Source organism: Myotis brandtii, unplaced genomic scaffold, assembly GCF_000412655.1.
Source record: "Myotis brandtii unplaced genomic scaffold, ASM41265v1 scaffold973, whole genome shotgun sequence".
Lineage (NCBI taxonomy): Eukaryota > Metazoa > Chordata > Mammalia > Chiroptera > Vespertilionidae > Myotis > Myotis brandtii.
Genome location: NW_005372038.1, coordinates 419209 through 441601, shown reverse-complemented (window position 1 = coordinate 441601; position 22393 = coordinate 419209). Strand labels below are relative to the sequence as shown.

At 39.2% G+C, this 22393-nt stretch overlaps 1 protein-coding gene across 2 annotated transcripts in view; it reads left to right on the top strand.

Annotated features, from left to right (window-relative positions):
- Positions 1-22393, top strand: part of TRPC5 (transient receptor potential cation channel, subfamily C, member 5) — a 320022-nt gene that overhangs the window by 237552 nt on the left and 60077 nt on the right. For both annotated transcript variants that reach the window (XM_005886346.1, XM_005886345.1), the window contains exons 6-8: positions 3662-3998; positions 5307-5446; positions 10642-10964. In XM_005886346.1, coding sequence (XP_005886408.1) covers positions 3662-3998; positions 5307-5446; positions 10642-10964 — 800 coding nt within the window. The remainder of the gene's footprint in view (positions 1-3661; positions 3999-5306; positions 5447-10641; positions 10965-22393) is intronic.

Below are 22393 nucleotides of genomic sequence, written 5' to 3'. Positions count from 1 at the left end.
AAGGAAAGAAGGCTTTGGAAAGAGAGAGTTCTTCCAAGATTCATCCAGCACAAATTTATTTATTCTATCACTCATTCAACAAATATTTATTCAGTGTTTACCTTGTGTCAGGCATTTAGCAAAATATTGGGAAAATAATAAAGACTAACACATGCTCTCAGTTCTTGAGCAACACCCAGTCTTCTGGCTTTTAAGAAGCTCCTATAACTGCTCATCCTGTTGTTTCTTTTAAGCCCCCTAAGGAGGAAATTGGAAAAGAACTCTATTTACACTAACCCACACACAAATTCATCATTTTGACAAATCAGGAAGCATGAGTCCTCCAAATTTGTCCTTCTTTTTCAGAATTGACTTAGATATTCTGCCTCCATTGTATTTCCATATGAATTTTCTGATCACCTTGTCAATTTATGCAATAAAATACCTGGGGTTTTTATATGGATTGCATTGAACTCGTAGAACAGTTTGGGGAGTATTGCCATCTTAACAGTATTAGCTCTTCCAAGATTTAACCCTTTGCAGTCGTATTAAATTTGGACATGGGTGTCGTACTGGTCGGAATTAATTTCCATTGAAAGAGCAGTGATACATAACATGCAAGATTATGAAGGATAAACAAGATTTATTAATTCTTTTTTGGAACTACGTCACTACTAGTAGAATCACTACAAACGTTATCACTTTCTACGTCAGAGTCAGTATTCAAGGTGCCAAAATAAAACTCTTCATCGTTACTTTCAGATTCGCAGTACACTTCTTTCGGTAACTTTCTTTTTGCCATTTTGGAGTATTATTTTGAAATATCTTAACAAGCGAGAATGCCTAATTACAGTTAAACGTAATTTGTAAAGCTTTATTTGAAATTCTGCGAAGTATCTCCGAAGCTTGTCGATTTCTTCACTCTCAAAAGGCGACTGACTCGCCACAGTGTTTTGCATGGTGAGTGTGGAACGACCGCGTTTGTTTATATTGAGTTTCGATATCTCCGATTTGTCGGGGCAATGTTTTGGTTCGTGACAAGGTCGCTTAGACACTTAAGAGCTTTCCGAGAAATAATGAACTGATACATGAATGAATAGGGTTAAGATTCGTACGGTTCCCTGCTGTGGTGGCTGAGAGCAGACATACGACCGGAACGGTAAAAAAGCTTTGGTGGCTGAGAGTAGACAAATGACCGCAAAGGGTTAATAAACCCTTACTATGTGCTAAGTATAGTTCTAAGTGCTTCATACGTAGTAACAGATCTTAATCCTCACAGCAACTATATATGATAGATGCTATTATCTCCATTCTTCACATGAGGACATTGAAGAACGGAAAGAACCACTGCAATCTAGCTCAGAGTCTGTAGTCTTAACTACTCTACTATATTGCTTTACACACACACACACACACACACACACACACACACACACACACACACACAATTTATAATGGCCTAAGACTATCATTGTGATCTTCTGTAACCCCTGCCTATCTCTTAGGCCTCTTCTCTTGTCATTTTCAACTGCATGCATCCCAGACTGCTTTACTTCCCTGTACAAGTCATGGTCTTTTTCACCTCTATGACTTTATCCCCTTTTCTTTGTCTGTTTACTATTTTTCTTTCTCCTTCCCTACACCTAGCCAACTTCTATGCATTCTTTAATGCTCTACTCAGGTACTGACTCCTCCAAGAAGCTTTTTCTGAACGGTCCAGATTTGCCTCTCCTTTATCCTCTCATTTTGCTTTGTTCATATCCATTTTAGTGCCCTTACTATACTGTTTTATAACTGACTTTTTATACATCTGTTTCTGTCACTAGACTGTGTGCTCACAATGCTTTTTCTTCATTGCATCCAAATATATTGTTTTACCCTTCTACTTTTCTTTAATTTTTTTTCTGGTACTTTTTTCATCCCAGCCTTAGGCATAGGCTGCAATGCCAAGAAGAGTAGAAAAGACCAGATGATTTTGTCTTTTTGTATGTGAATGTGTAATAAGGAGATGTAAAGACATAATGGGGATCTTTGGAGAAATTGATATCCCATCATTAAAAGATTTTACAGCTTATTTTTGGAAGTTTTGTAATAGTAAACTGCTTTAGGGTAGGCTAAATATGTGATGGCTCAAACACAGTCATGTACCATTCCAAGATAGGTATTATTGGTGAGCAAGATAGTATTCCTCCACATGGTCATTGGGGGGCACAGGCTGGCAGAATTCCCTAAATCATCCTGAGTTACCACATCCCAGTCAGCCATAAACGGGAATGAACATGGAGGAACACACATGGTAGACCTTTACAGCAGGTCTGGAAGTGCCACTCATCATTTCTCTGAACATTCCATTATCAAGAACTTAGTCATGTGGCCATACCTCATTGCAAGGGAGACTGGGTGGTGTAGTCCAGCAGTGTGTTCAAGAAAGAGAATGATTTTGGTGGAGAAGCAAATGACCTTCATAAATATATTAACAGTAAAGTTGGGTAAGTAAGATATATATAGTGCAGCTCTGTTTAACCTTTCCCATGGATAGCTGTAGTAGTCAAGTATTTAAAATCATGACTGACGGTTGAGTTTCTTATTGAGTTCCTTACCAGAAAAAGAGCAGTTGGAGGGTGACTTGCAATGCTGATGATTCCTTAACTATTAATCAGTGACACTTTGGTTTTTTTGTTTGTTTTTTTTTTTTGATAAATTTTATTGATTTTTTACAGAGAGGAAGGGAGAGAGAGATAGAGAGTTAGAAACATTGATCAGCTGCCTCCTGCACATCTCCTACTGGAGATGTGCCCGCAACCCAGGTACATGCCCTTGACCGGAATCGAACCTGGGACCCTTCAGTGCGCAGGCCGACGCTCCATCCACTGAGCCAAACCAGTTTTGGCAATCACTGACACTTTGTAGATTGATTTTAAGTAAAACTTCAGCTGAGTTGTATACATGTTATAATATTGGCTCCAAAATATATCTTCCTCATTTGCATGTCTAGATTAGGGAGGGTGTTAAGTAAATGGCAAAGTAGCAACCCGATTCATTGCTAGCCAACCACCAGGTTCTCAGAACCAAAGGAGGAAAAAGACAAAATAAAAAAGGGAATTTATTTACATTCCAAACCATAGCCACAGGCATGAGCTGATTCCCTGCCAGTTTATGTTTGCCCAAAGTGCACAATTGTTGATGACTTTACATAGGCTAGGGGAATGAGTAAAATGTAAATCAATTTGAAATGAAAAATACCCATAATTCTCTGCTAAGGGACATGTAAACTCTCAGGAGATCTTTGTAAAACAGCTGCCCAGGCTCTACCACCCAGAGAGGCTCATTTAGTCAGCCTGTGGTACCACCTGGGAATGTGGATTTTTAAAATTCTAATGCAGAGCCAGGTTTTAGGAACCATTTCTCTAACATGATGAGAGGTGGAATAAAGAGGCAAGTCAAAGCACAAACCAAACAGAGTGATTTTGTTTAATACATGAAACAAATAATCCAAAGAAAGATCTAGTCTCATAACTTGACATGTAAAGCTATCTCTGGGGTTAGATCCATTCATGGGAACCTGTAAATCAGGCCTCTTTGGGGGATTGGTCATGCAACTGGCTGTAAACTAGGAAAGGTAAGAATGTATAATTCCTCCTTGTCATCTCTGATGCCTAAATTGTTCTCTTCTTTTTCCCAGTTTGTTGCTCAGCCCAATTGCCAACAGTTGCTTGCCACTCTGTGGTATGATGGCTTCCCTGGATGGCGGCGGAAACACTGGGTAGTCAAGCTTCTGACCTGCATGACCATTGGGTTCCTGTTTCCCATGCTGTCTATAGCTTATCTGATCTCACCCAGGAGCAACCTTGGTCTATTCATCAAGAAACCCTTTATCAAGTTTATCTGCCACACAGCATCATATCTGACCTTCCTCTTCATGCTTCTCCTGGCTTCTCAGCACATCGTCAGAACAGACCTTCATGTACAGGGGCCTCCCCCAACTGTCGTGGAATGGATGATATTGCCTTGGGTTCTTGGTGAGTCAAAGGAGATAAAGCCAGACTGGCTGCTGGTCCTGTCTAAAAAAACTACTGGAATAGGCAGTTGGACTAGCTCTGAACCTTCCATCTGTGTAGTGGCGTAGTCCTTTGTTGGGAGCCTCAGAAATGTAGTTCCTTCTTCCCCATCCCTGGTCACTCAGTATTACCTGTTTTACAGTGAGATTGGCAGTGTACTCAGGGCTTGTTTCTGTTAACCTAATACCATCAAGGACAAGGAAGGTGTCTGTCAGTTTGTTTAGAAGGAAAGCCAAATATCAGTTCAGAACCAGCCTCAGGTAAGTTAGGGAGGGCATGCCCTCTTTCCCATAACTAGGAAAGGTGGCACTTAGATCTACTTATTTCTCATGGCTATTCCACACAATCCCAGTACATATTCAGAGTAGACATCCTATTTGGATACTGATTTCACAATCAGGGGGTAAACCTGGGAAATTCACACAGCTCATGGTAGAAGCAGTCTTACCACCATCCTCCAGGCATAATTAGATTGCACTGGACCCTTTAATACACTGCCATCCTCTAAGTCTTTGCTACTCAAACTGTGGTCCTGGGCGTTTGTTAGACATACAGAATATCAAGTCCCACCCTGGATCTTTAGAATCAGATCTGCATTTTAACATCATCCCCAGGTGATTTGCATGCACTTTAAAGGCTGAGAACCACTGCCTTAGACTACAGCCATATACTTTACTGTGTTGCACATTCCAAAGCATCAGTACTATCAGGCAGAATTCCATGAAGCCATCACACAATGAGAAGAGAAAGGAGAAAAGAGGATTCTAAATTATTTGGGGCTCCACTGCCTGGCTTTAACGCCAGCATCAAGTATTTTGGTCCATGGTCAGCTTGCTTACCTCAAAACTCATTAAGAAATTTTCCCACTAGCACACATTGGAAACTAAGGATTATGGGAAAATATTGACCTGATTAATTTTTTTGGTGAAACTACTCCCACTCTAAAATGGAAAGAGGGTAGAATCTGGAACCCAAAATTATCACAGCATCCCAGTAACTATAATAAAAATGCTAAAAGTGAGTAGTAGCCAGAAAAGTATAACATATGTGCAAATCCAGGTAAAGCCTATCGGGTTTAGTAAGTTCAGTACTGGGAGATGAGAAAGAAAAGAAAAAAAAGTAAATGATTACTATCTCTAGGGACTTCACTCCACTGACCCCAATTGATTCACTTATTTCATGTTTTGTTATATGAGGGAATCCTACTATGATGACTAGGATGACTATTCTGCCCTGTAAAGAAATGAACCTTTTGCTTCCATTCTTCAGGTTTCATTTGGGGGGAGATTAAGGAAATGTGGGATGGTGGATTTACTGAATACATCCACGACTGGTGGAACCTGATGGATTTTGCAATGAACTCACTCTACCTGGCAACTATTTCCTTGAAGATTGTGGCCTATGTTAAGGTAATTTGGAATGTCTGCCTTTTTTCTTAAGCAATAATTTTGGTTACATTAAGCTTTAGCACTGGGGACATAAAGAGTTTAAGGGGAAAGTGCCGATGACAATCCCATCCATGTGGGAAAGTACCATATAAACATTATTTTAATAGTTTGTAAGCAGTGTCGCCTAAGCAAAGAAAGTGGAGAATGGAGCAATTTGCAAATAAATTCATAGCTTCTTAAACTCTGAAAGTAAAATAGCTTTCAGCCACCCATCCATTCAATAAGTGCTTAAATGTTGTCTAAAATATCCTTTCCAAGTAGATGGCCCACCAATACTTGTATAGGACAGAGATAAGAAAATTCACTGAATTCACTATCTCCAAAAGCTTCTCTCAACCCTTGTCACCTCATTAAAAAGTACTAACTTTATATTTTTCTAATATTTTCTTCCTGTGACATATTCATTAGTAATCCTTTTTCCCTGTGGCATCAAACAGAACAAGGCTGTTCCTTCTCCATAATAGTGCTCCCACTATGAAGTGATCGCTCCCTAACCCGCTAAGTTCTCTCTTCTCAAAGCTAAATATTAACACTTCATCAACTATTCTTCATGTGACAGATAGCAGAACACTAGAAACTTCACTACATGAGACATAGACCTTTAATTGTCTCTGCCTCCCTCATCACTTCCACCACCAGGATGATCATTCAAGGTGTTATAAATCCAGATTTTTTGATATCATCTAATCTATGTCCCCCTATCAATTCAGATGACATGTATACACACACAAACCACCTTGATACTGTTCCTCCACACTATACAACCTGAATTATCCTGGAAAAAAAAGTTTCATATACAGCCCTCCACATTAGATAGTCACAGGCTTTGAGTTCAAATGTGATGCTCATTAGATAATAGAATGGCCATCCTCCTCTACCCTGAATTGAACTTCTCCAGTATGAGGAAAGGCTGACGATTAAGGCTCCAATATTATCTAGTTATTCATGCTTTTTGGTACTAAATTCCACATTAAGTTTTAGAATGGGAATATGGCTGTCCCCCAAATCTCCAACAACTTGCTTTATTTTTATACCCATAATATGCATATTGCATAAATTTTAAGATTTTGGAGTTAGTTATAGAGCGCATGAATGTGGAATGCAGTCATGAAACATTTTTTAAGAAGCCTAAGAGTATGCCTATACTTGTGGTGATCACTTAACACATATTTACAACTTCCTTATACAAGAAAAAGCTGGTGAGGAAATGTTTGAATCTCTGGTTAATGTGCCTGGATGAAATCCATGTCATTCTGGCACTCTGCTGACTAAGTAACACTGTTTGCCTAAAAAAATACATTTCTTCCTTTGGAAGTGATATTTATACACTGGAGAGATAATTATCAATCTAGAAATTGGTGGGTTTTGCTTAAAAGTTTAGAATAAGTGATCAGTAAAATGATTAACTATTGGGGATATGAAAATGTACCTATAATGCCCAATATTAGCTAATCACATAACCTGTCCAGCTTCACTGGTAAGGTTTCCAAAGAGCTAAACATTTCCCCACCTTAGAGTGAAAGGATAAATCAGCTCTGCTAAGCTGAGTGAATGCCCCTTAACTGAAAAACACTTAACTCAAAGGAAACATTTGCCAAGAAGCTGGAGTCATCCTATAAAAAGAGAAAATTTACGAAGCAAGACATGCCACATGCAGACTTTAGATTTGCAATAAGAAATTATAAATGGGCGATCTGGCCCACTCATCCACAGAGCACACCAGCCTGAGATGACCTTATTCTGAGCACCACGTAGGCTGTGTCAACCCCTAGGAGGTAAAACCTCAAGAGCTGGTTCCCAGGCTTCTTGAAACATTTCAGATCACTATTGTACTGAGGAAGTACAGAAGCACCATGGGATAAGCTGGGCTTAAAGAAGATCCTTTCTTAGAGTGAAAACTAGTCACCCCACATGGTTTACAACAGGAACCAAAAGGCACAGACTAAAGTACTCAAAAGAAACAAATACACATAAGGTTGGTGGTCCTCAGTGCCCCCCAAATATCCCCACAAATGAATAATAATTGTCCTTTAGTCTTCTAGAATAGCACCACCTAGATTTATTCCCCCACCACCTTACTTCCATATGTACAGACTAAATCTGAACTTTGATAGCCATTGAATTGTAGTTCTTTCTTTAAGGGCCAGTTCTTGGCTGCAGACACACACACCCATCCTTGTTATGACTGAGTCCCCTTTGAAAGGCATGGAAGCCAATTTTTAAGGTGCATTCCATCTCAAAAAATATAAGAAAAATCCCTTGCCTCCCAATATCACTAACTCAAGAGTCAGAAAATGTAATCCTTGCTCCGATACTCACAAACTGGATTACCATAGGTCATCCTTCTACCTCTCTGAGCCTTAGATTGGGACTCTAAAAAATAAGATTGGAACCACATCTTGAAATTAAAACATACAGAATTGCAATATATTAGAGTTTAAAGTATTGAATTTGGATTGAGGAATGGGTATTCCAGGCTTCCTCATTGGCTCCCACAGTGGCCACCAGCTGTTTCCAATGAACCCTCAGGTTTCAAGAAACACAGTTGAAAAATCATTTGTGTTAGATCCGGAGTTAGAAAACTATGGTCTTCAGGGCAAATTTAGTCTCCAGCCACATCCTTTTGTTTACATACTGTCTCTTAGTTCTACAAGAAATTAGTTGAGTAATGGTTACAGGAACCATATAGTACACAAAGTCAAAAGTACCTGGTGGGGCAAAAGTAGGTTTACAGTTGTTCAAGTGGGGAATAACACAATATTTAATAAATAATACAAAAATAAACTCCATGTTTCATGTAATTACAATTTCAAACCTACTTTTGCCCCACCGTGCTTAACACAACATTTTTGTTGACCTCCATATTAAATGAGTTCCAAATTTATTCCCTGCTCTCATATTTTATAATATCTTTCTCTAAAAGTATATGCAGAGCAAGATTTGCCTCAATAATCATCTTTCACACTTATGAATATTCTGCAAATCCCCATGGGCAGCAGACTTCCCTGTGGTTACAGTTGTGGCTGTGGAGAGAAAAAACCCTAAATTATGAGCTATATATTTTCCAGTAAATAATTTCTAGTTTTAAAACATAGGTCTGTTTTCTTATCAGCAAAGAGTCTCCATCTTTTACATATACCTCAAAACCTTTAAAGGCCTATCTACCATATGTGCTGTAATATCAACTATCATAGAAGTAACATTTAATAGAAATAATGCTAGACTGTTTAGAGACCTGAGTTTTAGTCCTGGACCTGCCATCAATTTGCTGTGTTGTGTGATCTTAAGCAAGTCACTCTGCCTCTCTGTATTTCAGTTCCTCCACTTGAAAAACAGGCATAACAATACCCACCCTCCACAGAGATGCAGCAGATTTTTTTTGGAAGGAAAAATATAGAGATACAAGATTTGGCCAAGAGTGTACAAAACTGGTTGGCCAACTAAAGTCTATCTGAAACAGAAGCAGAATGTGGCAAGGTTTCTCCAAACTCCTCTGACAGTAAAGAATATTGGATACACACAAATGATTTTAATAACACCAGTTTCCTCAGTTGTTGGAACTGAAGCACATTTTAGAAATGTGCTAACAATATAATGTGGCCCACAATACAACATTTTCTCAGGAAAGTTGTTTACATTTAGTCTTGAGAAACTGTGATATTTAGATGAGAGCTCAAGGCAATATGCTTCATAATGAATTCCAAGCCAAATCTACTTCTGTCTTCAGAAGGTAATAAGCAATTCCTTGTATTTCCATAACATCTCCCCTTATGGAGTACACAGACTTTCACATATGGGTACATAATCACAAACGTGTGTAGTGGGTAGGAGTAGATATTATCCTTATCCTATGATGAAATTGAGAGATAAAGGCAATTTGAAGTTTTTGTTGTTTTGTTTTTAGAAAGCAAACTTGCTCTTCAATGGTGGACGGGATGGAGGGCTGCTCTCATAAGAATGGGGTTAGGGTGTCAGAAGCACATCCCCTTGCAGGCTAAGTCAGATCTAGCCTCCTGGATCTGGCTCTACAACGCACATGCGGTGTCCTGGAAGGCAAGGAGGGTGAGAGCAATGGTGGAGAGGCCGTGAGGCTACCATGATGAAATTAGAGCAGTGGCTCTGCCTGGGAAGCCCTGACCATGGGAGCCCTGGACCTGGAGCTGCCTTCGTCATGCTGGGAGTTACTCTGGCTACTGCCCACCTGCTTTCTGGTGTCTGCCAGCTGCTATGCCCTGGGCACTGTGGGCTGTTGCATGACCGCTTTTCACAAGAGATAAACGTAGTTTGAAGTGACAAAATCCAATTGAACTTTAGGTCTCACAACAAAGCCATATTTCTACAAAGCTGGACACCCAATGTTCTAGGAGCTAGTAGTCCAGGACAAGAATGAAAAATGGATAATAACCCTAGAAATACTAGCTCTTTCCCTACTTCAATCCCCTGGTTCTTCATTTGTACTAGACAGACATTCAAACTTGTAGGGCTGTCAAAGGAACAATAAAATACATCTATACACCACTGTGTGGGCAGTGCTAAATTCACTACATGGAAGATTGACCTGCCATTTGTAATAGTATGGAATACATTACAGATTGCAAAAAATTAGCAGAAGAATAATGGCCCTCCAAGAATGCTCCATCAGCCCCAAACTGCAAACAGCAAGGAAGTCAGGGTAAATACTGCACACCATTGAGGCTGAACCTATCCCTTGTCCTTCAATAACAACTTGTCTGTGGTGCTCAGAACAAAATAGATGAGGGATGGTTAAGGAGGTGAATCTAATTTGAAATCTCATTAGGAAGCAGAATAATTTGTTCCCCCACCTTGGGCATACCAGTGGCTCGATTCCAATGACACTCCCCAACAATCTGGCAAACCCATAGTTAGAAAATGTTGACAAGCCACAGGTGGTTGCTCCATATGATTTCTCTGAAATTCATTGTTCGATGTCTATATCCTGGGTATATATTTGGATGGGAGTGGGAAGAATAGAGTTATTAACATCATGTATTGATTGGGGGGGGGGCAAAAGTGTTGTATAAGTAAATGCTTGATGCTTACTTTGATGGCTTTATTTGGGTGCAGAAGACAGGCAAGAGGGGAAAGTTTTATAAATGCTCACTGTGCTTCTCATCTTGTGCACTTGTTTCTTTCAGTATAATGGTTCTCGTCCAAGGGAAGAATGGGAAATGTGGCACCCGACTCTGATTGCAGAAGCGCTCTTTGCAATATCCAACATTTTAAGTTCGTTGCGTCTCATATCCCTGTTCACAGCCAACTCCCATTTAGGGCCTCTGCAGATTTCTTTGGGGCGAATGCTGCTTGATATCCTCAAATTCCTCTTTATCTACTGCCTGGTCCTTCTGGCTTTTGCCAATGGATTGAACCAGCTTTACTTTTATTATGAGACCAGAGCGATTGATGAGCCGAACAACTGCAAGGGGATCCGATGTGAGAGACAGAACAATGCTTTCTCCACGTAAGACTTCCCCTCTCCTCCATGCCTTTTTCTGCCTTCTCCTTCTTTACTCTATTTTCAGTCCAAGGCTGTATCACTGTCTCTTGACAGTGCAAACAAAGCTTACTCATGGATTAACCTGAAGGGTCTGAAGTGGAGGAAGGTTCTTCACTTACTACAAGGGACTAGGAGAGGAGGTAGACTTAGGTGATGGAGGATGGGGAAGAGATAAACACACAGCTGGGCTCCCAGGAACACATCTAGAGTTAAACTATTTTGGTAGCATCCCACATTTTTTAAAAGAATCAATAAGGAGGGAGTAAATAATTTATCACTCAAAAAAGCGTCACTCACCAAGGAAATGAAACAGCAAGACTATTCCTCTGAATAAGTGACTATGACAGCTAACTTAACTAACTATTCTGAACCAAGAACAAAGAAAAGGAAGGATGCAAAAATATTTTAATGCCCCCTGTGTTATTGTGATTTATAATAAGAAATATGTACTTGGTCTTCATCCCCTTCTCCCTCCCTCCCCTCCCCTCGTTCTGGCACAGAGCTCCTAAAAGACCCTTGGAATTTCCTAAGTGATAAGAGTGATGATGTGTCTTATGTGAATGAGGTTACTTTATGGGAGCTGGCAGCCAGTGGAGTTATCCATTTGATTAGAGGGTTCAAATTTTCGGTCCCACCCTTCTGACCTCCAGGGAGAGGAGAGCAGCTGGAAATTGGAGTTCAATCACTAATGGCCAATGAATTTAACCTATGATACCTATGTGATGAAGCCTCCATAAAAAAAACTAAAGGATAGGTTTCTGAGAGCTTCTGAGTTGGTAGAGATTTGGGGAGATTGGCATGTGCTTGGAGAGGTCATAAAAGTCCCACGCCCTTTCCCCATATCTTTCCCTATGCATCTCTTCCATCTAGCTGTTTCTGAGTTATGTCCTTTTATACAAACCAGTAATGTAGTAAGTAAAATGTTTCTCTGAGTTCTGTGAGATGCTCTAGCAATTTAATTGAACACAAGGAGAAGGTTGTGGGAACTTCTAGTCCAGCAATTTTCAACTGGTGTGCCACAAGAATTTTTAAAACATGTAATACCTGACTATTTAGTTAGGGGCACTCACCTCTTTTCCCTTTGATTGTCAAAAAAAAAAAAAAAAGACAAAAGCAGTCCCACATGAATGAATCAAAATTATACCTATTTTTTGTCAGATCAGCAAAAAATGTAATATATTTTGGTGTGCCACAGAATTTTGATAATTTGTTTATGTGTGTCATGACATGAAAATTGCTGTAGTCTCTAGATTGTCAGTGAGAAGCAAACCTGGGATCAGAAGTGGGGAGAGGAGCAGTCTTGTGGGACTGGGCCCTTAATCCAGCAGTGTCAGAATGAAGTGGAATTGTAGGACCACCCAGATGGTATTGGAGCATTGGTGGTATGTGTGTGCATGTGGGGGGAAACCTACCTATACCCACACGTTGGATTTGAGTTCAGAACCCCTTAGTTGGTGTCAGAGAAATGGGATTTGCTAGAATAGCTGCAGCTCACAGAAACATGTAGTGGTTTCGGAAGAGAAAAAAAGAGAAAGGCAGGAGATGATGAACCTTTGATCCCTGGATGGTATCTAGTCACCATGATATGAAACTGCAGTTGTGCTATGATATGTTACTAAAGGTAAAAGTTAGCAATGGAATTTACAAATGTAGTAAACCTCACTCCGAGTGGACTCATTAGATATATAAGGAAATGCAAAATAATAAGAAGCATGCTAAACATACAAACCCTTGGTTATTGTTATCTGTAATAGCTAAAATGGAAATATAAGAAAATGTTGGGTTGGACATTAATACTAAACCAAGCTGAGACTTAGATCACTCTGATCTTGGGTCATCAGCCTCAAAGCTGCCCCCAAGGGGGAAATTATGTGGGAACAATAGAAAATACCTTTAAGACCTCTGATCAGCAAGAAGGTTTCAATGCAGTGGGGCAGGTAATACCAAGAAACTACTGAAACTAGGGAGTATAGAGTGAAGGAGTTGTTTCATTTTGTAGTTCAATATCATCATCTTCTCAAGGAATCTATACTTATATGTATTTTGAGAGTAACTACTTTGGACACTGTGTAGTTGGTTTAGAAGGCTGCAGAGTGAAAGAGCAAGTGTAGGTAGGTGTAGAACCCACCGCTCACTGTGGAACAATCAGAGATGGCTATATACAATACATACACCCAGGAGGATATTTCTGAAGGAACAGCCAGCCTGGTGGACTGGATAAAAGCCATTAAGGTCTATTTACCCTGATAAGGGGGACTTTCCATCTCCCCCTATAAATGTGGAGCCAAGTGCATCCCCCCAGATGAAGCAGCTGGTATGCTTCATATGCAAGCCATGTGGGACTGGCTTTATGATGACTGGGATATTTGGTGCTGAATATGCCCATTACCCAGGTTATGGTAAATGCTACTAGTATAGTTAAGGGGACCACTTTCATTTGGGTGCCCCATGTAACCTTTCTACTGCAAAACCCAGGGACCTTTGGGGAAGCCTTATCAAATTTCCTATCTCAGCTTCCCCTCCTGGGTCTTACACGTGCTAGTAAAAAACATTAGGCTAAGTAACAGGAGAATAGGAAGAGACCAAAAAGGTGGAAATTTTTCAGTAGTTATTAAGAAATAAGATGGCCCCAGCTGGTGGTGTGGTTCAGTTGGAGCATTGTCCTATACACCAAAGGTGTACAGGTTCCATTCCTGGTCAGGGTGAGTGCTGGAGGCAACCAATCTCTCTCTCTCTCTCTCTCTCTCTCTCTCTCTCTCAAGTAAAAAAAAGAAATAAGATAAATAAAGCAAATATTGATAGGAGCAGAAACAAAGTGGAAACAAAGTGGAGAGTCACAAGACTCATCCCAGCAGGATGTAAATCTTAAGATGGTTATTTTAAAATGAGATAAATAAAATGGACATTGATAAGATTAAAACAAAAAAATTAGTACAGTACTATCAAAGATTGGGTGAGACTAAGGGACCTGTGCTGGTTCCCCAACATTAAATGGTCCAAAACAAGTCCACTCTACCCCAGTTTGGAGAAATTGAAAAAGCCAGAAGGCAAAAATCACAATGAGAAACATGATTATCAATCTCTTCTGGCAGTGGTTTGGGAGATTAATCAAGTTAGATTGACACAAGGGCAAGGGTCTCTTGGATCAACCCCTGGCTGGGGACCCAAAACCACAAGAGTAGGTAACATGGTCAGAGAGTGGAAAAGAGAAGTTTCCAGGACTCATTTAACACAGGAGTCCCACAAACTGTGGTACCAAAACCCACTGGTGAAGCCCTGACTCAGGCTTCACCAATTGAGGGAATATAAAAATGTAAGGGTTGATAGAATTATGAAAGTTGGAATGTTTGAGCAGGCTTTATGTAAAGAAGGTGTGTCTCCTCTTCCTGAATGTTTTATGGAAATAGATATATATCTGACAGTGGAACACTTCCCCTACCCAGTATTATAAAATCAAAACCTGTTGATGAAGACCTAATAGAGGCTGCAGTTAGAAACACAAGGGTTGATGGGATTAGTGTCAACATTTGTAGAATTGGCATGTTTGAATGGGCTTTATGTGAAGTGGTTGCATCTCTTTTACATGATTGTATTATTGGGATGGGCATTATATCTGATTGAGGAATGTTTTCCCTACCTAGGATTATAAAACAGAAGTCATGTTAATTGGACATACTAAATGGGAATCAATAAGGTTGCTTGAGCACACGTGGTGTAGAATAGAAGCTGGAATGATGGTAGGGACAAATGCTCTGTGTCATAATCTTATGTGGAGTGTAGAATGGGGTTATGGCAAAAGCTTGTGAGCATCTCCCAGTGACAACTGCACCACCTTTCACAGAAGTAAGCTAGCGAGAGAGGACAGGCTGAAAGAGATGAAAATCAGCTTACCTTCTAGGATTAATTTAAGGTTTCAGGTGGGCGAAAGGGTACCAAGCACTGATTGGAAATGTTTCCCATTCCTACTGGGGACACAGGAGACAGCTCAAGACTCTTTGTCCATGAGTCTACTACCTCCAGACACATGGAACTCCTGTAACTTTTCTTTGCAAATTCAATACCTGCTTCTTTAGGACCTTCAAGCCTTAAGTGTGGCTTTTCTTTTCTGGTAAATCACTATCAGAGAAATAGACAATAGAAAGCAAATAAGCACACTTCAGGAAATGTGTTAGGTTCCAGGAGTGGTGATGGGATTACCCTGGTCTCAGTGGCCTATACATTGCCCATCTCCACCCCAAGTTTTGGGAAGTGCCACTCATCAATATCACAACAATGACCCCAAGTTTGTGAGATATTCTTAGTCATTAAATTAAGATATAATTTTTCCCTTTAACTCTATAAACTGAGGCACTTTAGTGGACTCAGATATTCTAGAAAGTTGTTCATTAACAAAGGTCAAGAAAAAAGTGTTTCTGCTTGACCCCAAGCTGCACAAACTGAGAAGAGAAAAAACAATGCTACCTAGCTTATTCCTATTATTTGCCTCTAGCAGCATTTCCTAAAATGGGTTACAAATAACCACAGATCAGGGAAATGTTAATAGACATGTAAACAGGATCTAAGATCAAATGTGTTTTGAAAATGCTAAGACAAATTTTAAAAGATGTCTTCATTGCAGGACCTCTCAGACTTTCCATTGTGAATGTACAATGTAGTGAGAGGTTTCCCCTAATGTATTGGCCAGGATGATGTTCCAGTGAACAGAGTTTGAAAAATGTTGGCTTATTCTATTGCCCATTTTCCAGTGCCCACCCCCTCCACTAGGCCATAATTATTGCCTCTCGGGGTAAAATTTTGGATAGAGAAACCAGACTCATGTGAAAGGAAAGAGAGGCCAAAATGAGTTGACAAAGAAATAGTGCTATTTTTATTAAGCCAACCTTGGGTGTTTAATGGCAACTGGTCACCTTGCTAGTGCCTCCAGACGAGGAACTGCTTCCTTTCCTGCATAACTCTAGAGACAGATTTCACATCAACCTGTTTTCAATATAAAGAGCAATTTTGTAGTGGCTTAAGCACTAGGAGACTATATTTGTTCCCATCAAAGCATTCAACAGAATTGAACACCTGAATGCAAGGTGTTTTCCAGGATGCCAGGTCCCTGCCAATTACCCTTTCATATAAACTATGCTTAGGAAGTTTATGAAACACCTTCTTGCAAGTCTGTAGTGATTATTAACACCCCTGTTGCCAACTGACATTTTGCTCCCATCACTTTCCCAGCAGGGATAATTGACAAGAATGGGCACTGTCACACAAAAAATTATATCTTGGGGGGTCAGTTATGAAGAAGCGTCATCCTGCTGGGGTCAAATCAACAGTAATATTAGCTCAACTTTTCTCTAGGTGTTGATTTTTTTTTCCTTCCATACAGGTCTGACTCTGATTTTATGTTTTCTTTTAAATTACTCAACTCGGGCATTTTCTGTATAAACCTACTAAAATACATGCTACTCAGGGCACCAGAAAGACTCAGCTTTTAGAGAAGGGGAAAGTGAACTTGTTTGTATGCCTAGAACAAAGTAAGGCATGCTTATTGTCATCCTTTTTCTTCTGATTCTACAGATGCCATTGCTATTCTTTGGCTTAAAAGAGGGAAAAATCTTTTTTTCTCCCTTGGCACATAATTCTAGGGGACTTTATTGTCCTTGCTGACAATCACATGACAGTACTATTGGTGGTTTTAGTTCAGAATTCCATACTAGGAGTACTTGGCCTTCATCTACTGTCAAGAGAAGCAACTGGGAAGGCATCACCATTCTGATTGCACAGGACTTGTGAGAGAAAAAGGGTGGAGGTGGTAAGAAGCTAACTTTCTGGTCTTGTATCTCTTTCTGAGACCCAAGCCCTTATCTCCAAATGCCTCTTGAATACACCTGGCTGTGCCACAGGCCTCTCAAACAGAAAATATCCATAGCTAAATTTCTTATCTCCATATCCCCATCCCAAACCTCTTTTCACTTTAATTCATCACCTTATTAAGTAACGCCAGCCAGAATCCTAGGCATCATCTGGGACTCTCACCCTCTCTCTCATGCAACACATCTAGTCTTTCACTCAGCCCTGTTAGTTCTATTTCCTAAATATTTCTTGAAGTCATCCTCTACACACACACACACACACACACACACACACACACACACACACACACACCACTGTCTTGGTGTCTTTATTCAGGTCTAAATTATCTCTTCCAAGAACTGCTGCATGCTTAACTTGTCTCCCAGATTTAAGTCTTTCCTTTCAAAAAAATTATTGAATTTATTGAGGTGACATTGGTTAATGAAATTATATAGGTTTCAAGTGTACAATTCTATAATACATCATCTGTATATTATATTGTGTGTTCATCACTCAAAGTAAAGTCTCCTTCCATGACCATTTATTCCTTCCTTTACCCTCTTTTACCTTGCCTCATGACCTTATCCATCTGGCAATCATAATACTGTAATCTGTGTCTAATTTCTTTTTTGGGGGGAGGGTGTTAATCACTTCACCATTTCACCCAGCCCTCCAACCCCTTCTTTTATAGCTATCAGTCTGTTCTCTGTACCTATGTATCTGTTTCTATTTTGTTCATTAGATTCTACATATAAGTGAAATCATATGGTACTTGTGACTGACTTATTTCATTTAGCATAAAACTCTCCATGTCCATCCATGCTGTTACAAAGGGTAAGGATTTCCTTCATTTTTTTACAGCCGAGTAATATTTCATTGCATTACTGTACCACAGCTTTATTATCCACTCATCTACTGATGGGCACTTAGGCTGAGTCCAAATCTTGGCTATTGTAAATAATGCTGCAATGAACATAGGGTTGCATATATTCTTCCAAATTTATCAGTTCTAGTGTTTTGGGTTTCTTCGGAAAAATTCCCAGAAGTGGAGTCACTAGGTCATAAGGCAGTGGACATTTTTAAATTTTGAGGAACCTCTATACTATTTTCCTTAGTGGCTGCACCAATCTACATTCCAACCAACAGTGCATGAGGGTTCCCTTTTCTACACATCCTGGCCAACACTTGTTGTTTGTTGATTTATTGATGATAGCCATTCTGACAGGTGCTAGTTAATATCTCATTATGATTTTAATTTGCAGCTCTCTGATAATTGGTGATGTTAAACATCTTTGTATATGTCTATTGGCCATTGGTATGTCCTCTTGGGAGAAGTGGACATAACCCCTTATAAGATGTATCATTGGTAAATATGTTATCCTATTTAATGGATTGTCTTTTCATTTTGTTGATGGTTTCCTTTGCTGTGCAAAACTTTTTAGTTTGATATAGTCCCATTGTTTATTTTTTCTTTTGTTTCTCTTGGTTTTTTATGTATATGCTTGGGCTAAGAGAAATGTGAGTTTTCTTCTAGGATTTTTATGATTTCAAGTCTTATATGTAAGTCTTTAATCCATTTTTAGTTCATTCTTGTGTATCATGTAAGAAGATAGTCTAGTTTCATTTTTTTGCATGTATCTGTCCAGTTTTCCCAACACCATTTATTGAATAGGCTATCTTTACCCTATTGTATGTTTTGCATCCTTTGTAAAGTATTAATTGACCATAAAGGTGTGGGTTTATTTCTGGGCTCTCTATTCTGTTCCATTGATCTTAATGTCTTTTTTATGACAGTACTATGCTGTTTAGATTTCTATGGCCGTGTAGTACAGCTTGATATTAGGCAATGTGAGTCCTCCAACCTTGTTATTATTTGTCAAGATTACTATGCCTATTCAGGGACTTTTGTGATTTCATATACATTTTTGGAATATTTGTTCTAGTTCTGTGAAATACGCCATTAGTATCTTGATAAGAATTGTGTGGAATCTATAGACTTCTTTGGGAAATATGGACATTTTAATTATGTGAATTCTTCTTATCTATGGACATGGAATATACTTTCATTTGTTTGTATCTTCTTTAATTTCTTTCTTCAGTGTTTTATAATTTTCCAAGTATAGATCTTTTACCTCTTTAGTTAAAATTATTCCTAGGTAATTTATTTATTTTGATGCAATTGTAAATGGAATTGTTTTCGTTGTTTTTTTTTATAATAGTTCATTATCCTTTCTAATAAGGATGGAATATGCTAATTGACCCTCACACCATCACAAAGATGGCGCTCACGGCGGCCAATAAGGAGAGAATATGCTAATTGACTGCCCCACCCTCAAAGATGGCGGCACCCACAGGCAATAAGGAGGGAATATGCTAATTGACTTTCACGCCCTCAGAGATGGAGGTGCCCACAGCCACAAGATGGCCAGCAGGGAAGGGAAATTGGGGGGGGCCAGGCCTGCAGGGGAGGGCAGTTGGGAGAGACCGAGCTAGCAGGGGAAAGCAGTTGGGGGCGACCGGGCCTGCAGGGGAGCAGTTAGGCATCAATCAGGCTGGCAGGGGAGTGGTTAGGGGGCGATCAGGCTGGCAGGCAGAAACAGTTAGGGGCAATCGGCAGGCAGGCAAGCAGTTGGGAGCCAGCAGTCCCAGATTGTGAGAATGATGTCCAGCAGTTGAACATCTCCCAAGGTGTCTCAGATTGGATAGGGTGCAGGCCAGGCTGAGGGACACCTCTGCCCATGTACGAATTTCATGCACCAGGCCTCTAGTTGGTGTATAAAATACAACTGATTTCTAGATATTGATTTTGTATCCTGCTACTTTACTAAATTCATTTATCAGGTCTAGTAATTTTGGTGGAACCTTTAGGGTTCTCAATATACAGTATCATGTCATATGAAAATAATGACAGTTTTAACTTTTCCTTTTCAATTTGCATGCCTTTTATTTTTTCTTCTTATCTGATCACTGTAGATAGGACTTCCAGTACTATGTTGAATAAGAGTGGTGAAAGCATGCATCCCTTACTTGTTACCAATCATAAGAAAAACGCTTTTAGATTTTGCCCATTGAGTATGATGTTGGCTGTGAGTTTGTCATATATAGCCTTTATTATGTTGAGGTTTGTTGCTTCTATTCCCACTTTGCTGAGAGTTTTTATCATAATTGGGTGCTGGATTTTATTAAATGCTATTTCTGAATATATTGGTATGAGCATGTGGTTTTTATCTTTCATTTTGTTTATGTGGTGTATCATGTTTATTGATTTGTGGATATTGTACCAACCTTGCATCCCAGGAATAAATCCAAGTTGATCATGATGTATGATCTTTTTAATGTATTGCTGGATCCAGTTCGCTAATATTTTGTTGAGGGTTTCAGCATTATGTTCATCAGAGATATTGGCCTATAATCTTCTTTCTTTGTAGTGTCTTTATCTGGTTTTACATTTAGGATACTACTGGCCTCATGAAGTGAGCTTGGGAATCTTGCCTCCTCTTGAATTTTGGGAATAATTTGGGAAGGATCGGTATTAGTTCTTCTTTGAATGTTTGGTACAATTCACCTGTGAAGCTGTCCAATCCAGAACTTTTGTTTGTTGAAAGTTTTTATTACTGCTTTAATTTCATTAGTTGTAATCTGTCTATTCAGATTATCTGATTCTTCCTGATTCGGTTTTAGAAGATTGTTTTATTCTAGGAATTTATTCATTTTGTCCAGATTGTCCAATTTGTTGGCATATCATTATTTATAATTCTTTCTTACAATCCTTTTTATTTCTGTGGAGTCAGTTGTTACTTCTCCTCTTTAATTTCCAATTTTATTTATTTGGTTCCTCTCTCTTTTTTTTCTTGATGAGTCTTTTAAAGGTTTGTTAATATTGTTTATCTTTTCAAAGAACCAGCACTTGGTTTCACTTACCTTTCATATTTTTTAGACTCTATTTTGTTTATTTATGCTCTGATTTTTATTTCTTCTAGAATCTAGATATTTTGGCCTTTTTTGTTGCTGTTAATTTCATAGTACTTTTAAGTGTAAAATTAGATTGTTTATTTTAGATTCTTCTTATTTCTGATTTTAGGCCTGTAGTGCTATGAATTTCATTTGTAGGACTATTTTTGTTGTGTCCCATTGATTTGGGGTTGTTGTATCTTCATTTTCATTTGTTTCAAGGTATATTTTGATTTCTTCCTTGATCTCGTTTTTAAGTCATTCAGTGTTTAGTAATGTTACTTAGCCTCCATATCTTTGTGTTTTTCTTTTTTTTATTGATTAAGGTATTACATATGTGTCCTTATCCCCCTATTGCCCCCCATACCCCACTCATGCCCTCACCCCCCTGGTGTCTGTGTCCATTTGTTATGCTTATATGTCTTTGTGTGTTTTTCATTTTGTTTTGTTTTCTTGTGATTGATTTCTAATTTCATGCCATTATGGTCAGAGAATATGCTTGATATGATTTCCATCTTCTTAAATTTATTAAGACTTGTTTTGTGTCCTAACATGTGAGTTTATCCTAGAAAATGTTCCATGTGCCAGCCTTAAGTCTTATCTCTTCTCCAAATAACTTTCCACCTGCCACATGCAGGTTTCTTTCTAAATACCAGGGTTATCCTGTCATCCCCCCAGCTTAATGCTCATCAGGTAGCTGAGTATTCTCCAGTGTAAAATCCACCTCTTTACCACAGCACACAGGATTTAGTTATCTGGATCCCACCTCTCCACCCTCTTACTCCTATCCTTCATAGTCAACATCTTTCTTGCTCTTTTCCAACTACAGGTGAGCATCTCAGCCCTATAGTCTTCACACATAACATACCATTCCTTCTGCCTAAAATGCCCATCCTCAGCCTGGAAAAGTTGTAACCATCCTCTAAGTCTCTGCCAAAGCATTACCTGCTCTTTAAGTCTTTTCTTACTCTGACTTTGCCCTCAGTAACAATCTCCTTCTGTCTTTTCCATGGCCTTCTAACTACATCTCCATTATAATAAATAATCTGCTGTATTTTAGTAATTTATTGTCTCTCACCATACTGAGATCCCCAGCTTAGTAAGCCTTGTACATATCATAGAGGAAACTAAGACATAAAGGTGTTCAACATGCCCATTAAATAACTGAGTGAAAAGAATGAAGTCCAATAGCAATCCTGTCTTTAATTCTAGAAGATCTACTTCTGTTTTATTTTTCCCCCCCCCCCCCCCATATGGTTGAAGTAACTGGCCAGCTCTGTCGTTCTGCTGATCAACTTTGAACTTGCTATCAGCAAAAACCCTTGGCCTTTCTCCAATCTCCCTCATTTTGTACTTGTGCACTTGGCCTGAGAGCAAAGCTCTACATTGATCCCTATTAAATGTCATCTCATTAGTTCTAGCACATTGTTCCAGGCTGTTAAAATGTTTTTGAAACTTGATCCTGTCACTCAATCTATTAGCTAACACTCCCAGTCTTGTAACATCTGAAAATCTAAGAAGCTTACCATCTATTCTCATCAAAAGCATTGATAACACTCTCAGACCAGCTTGGTATTTGCTGGATAGAATATTGGGCAGCT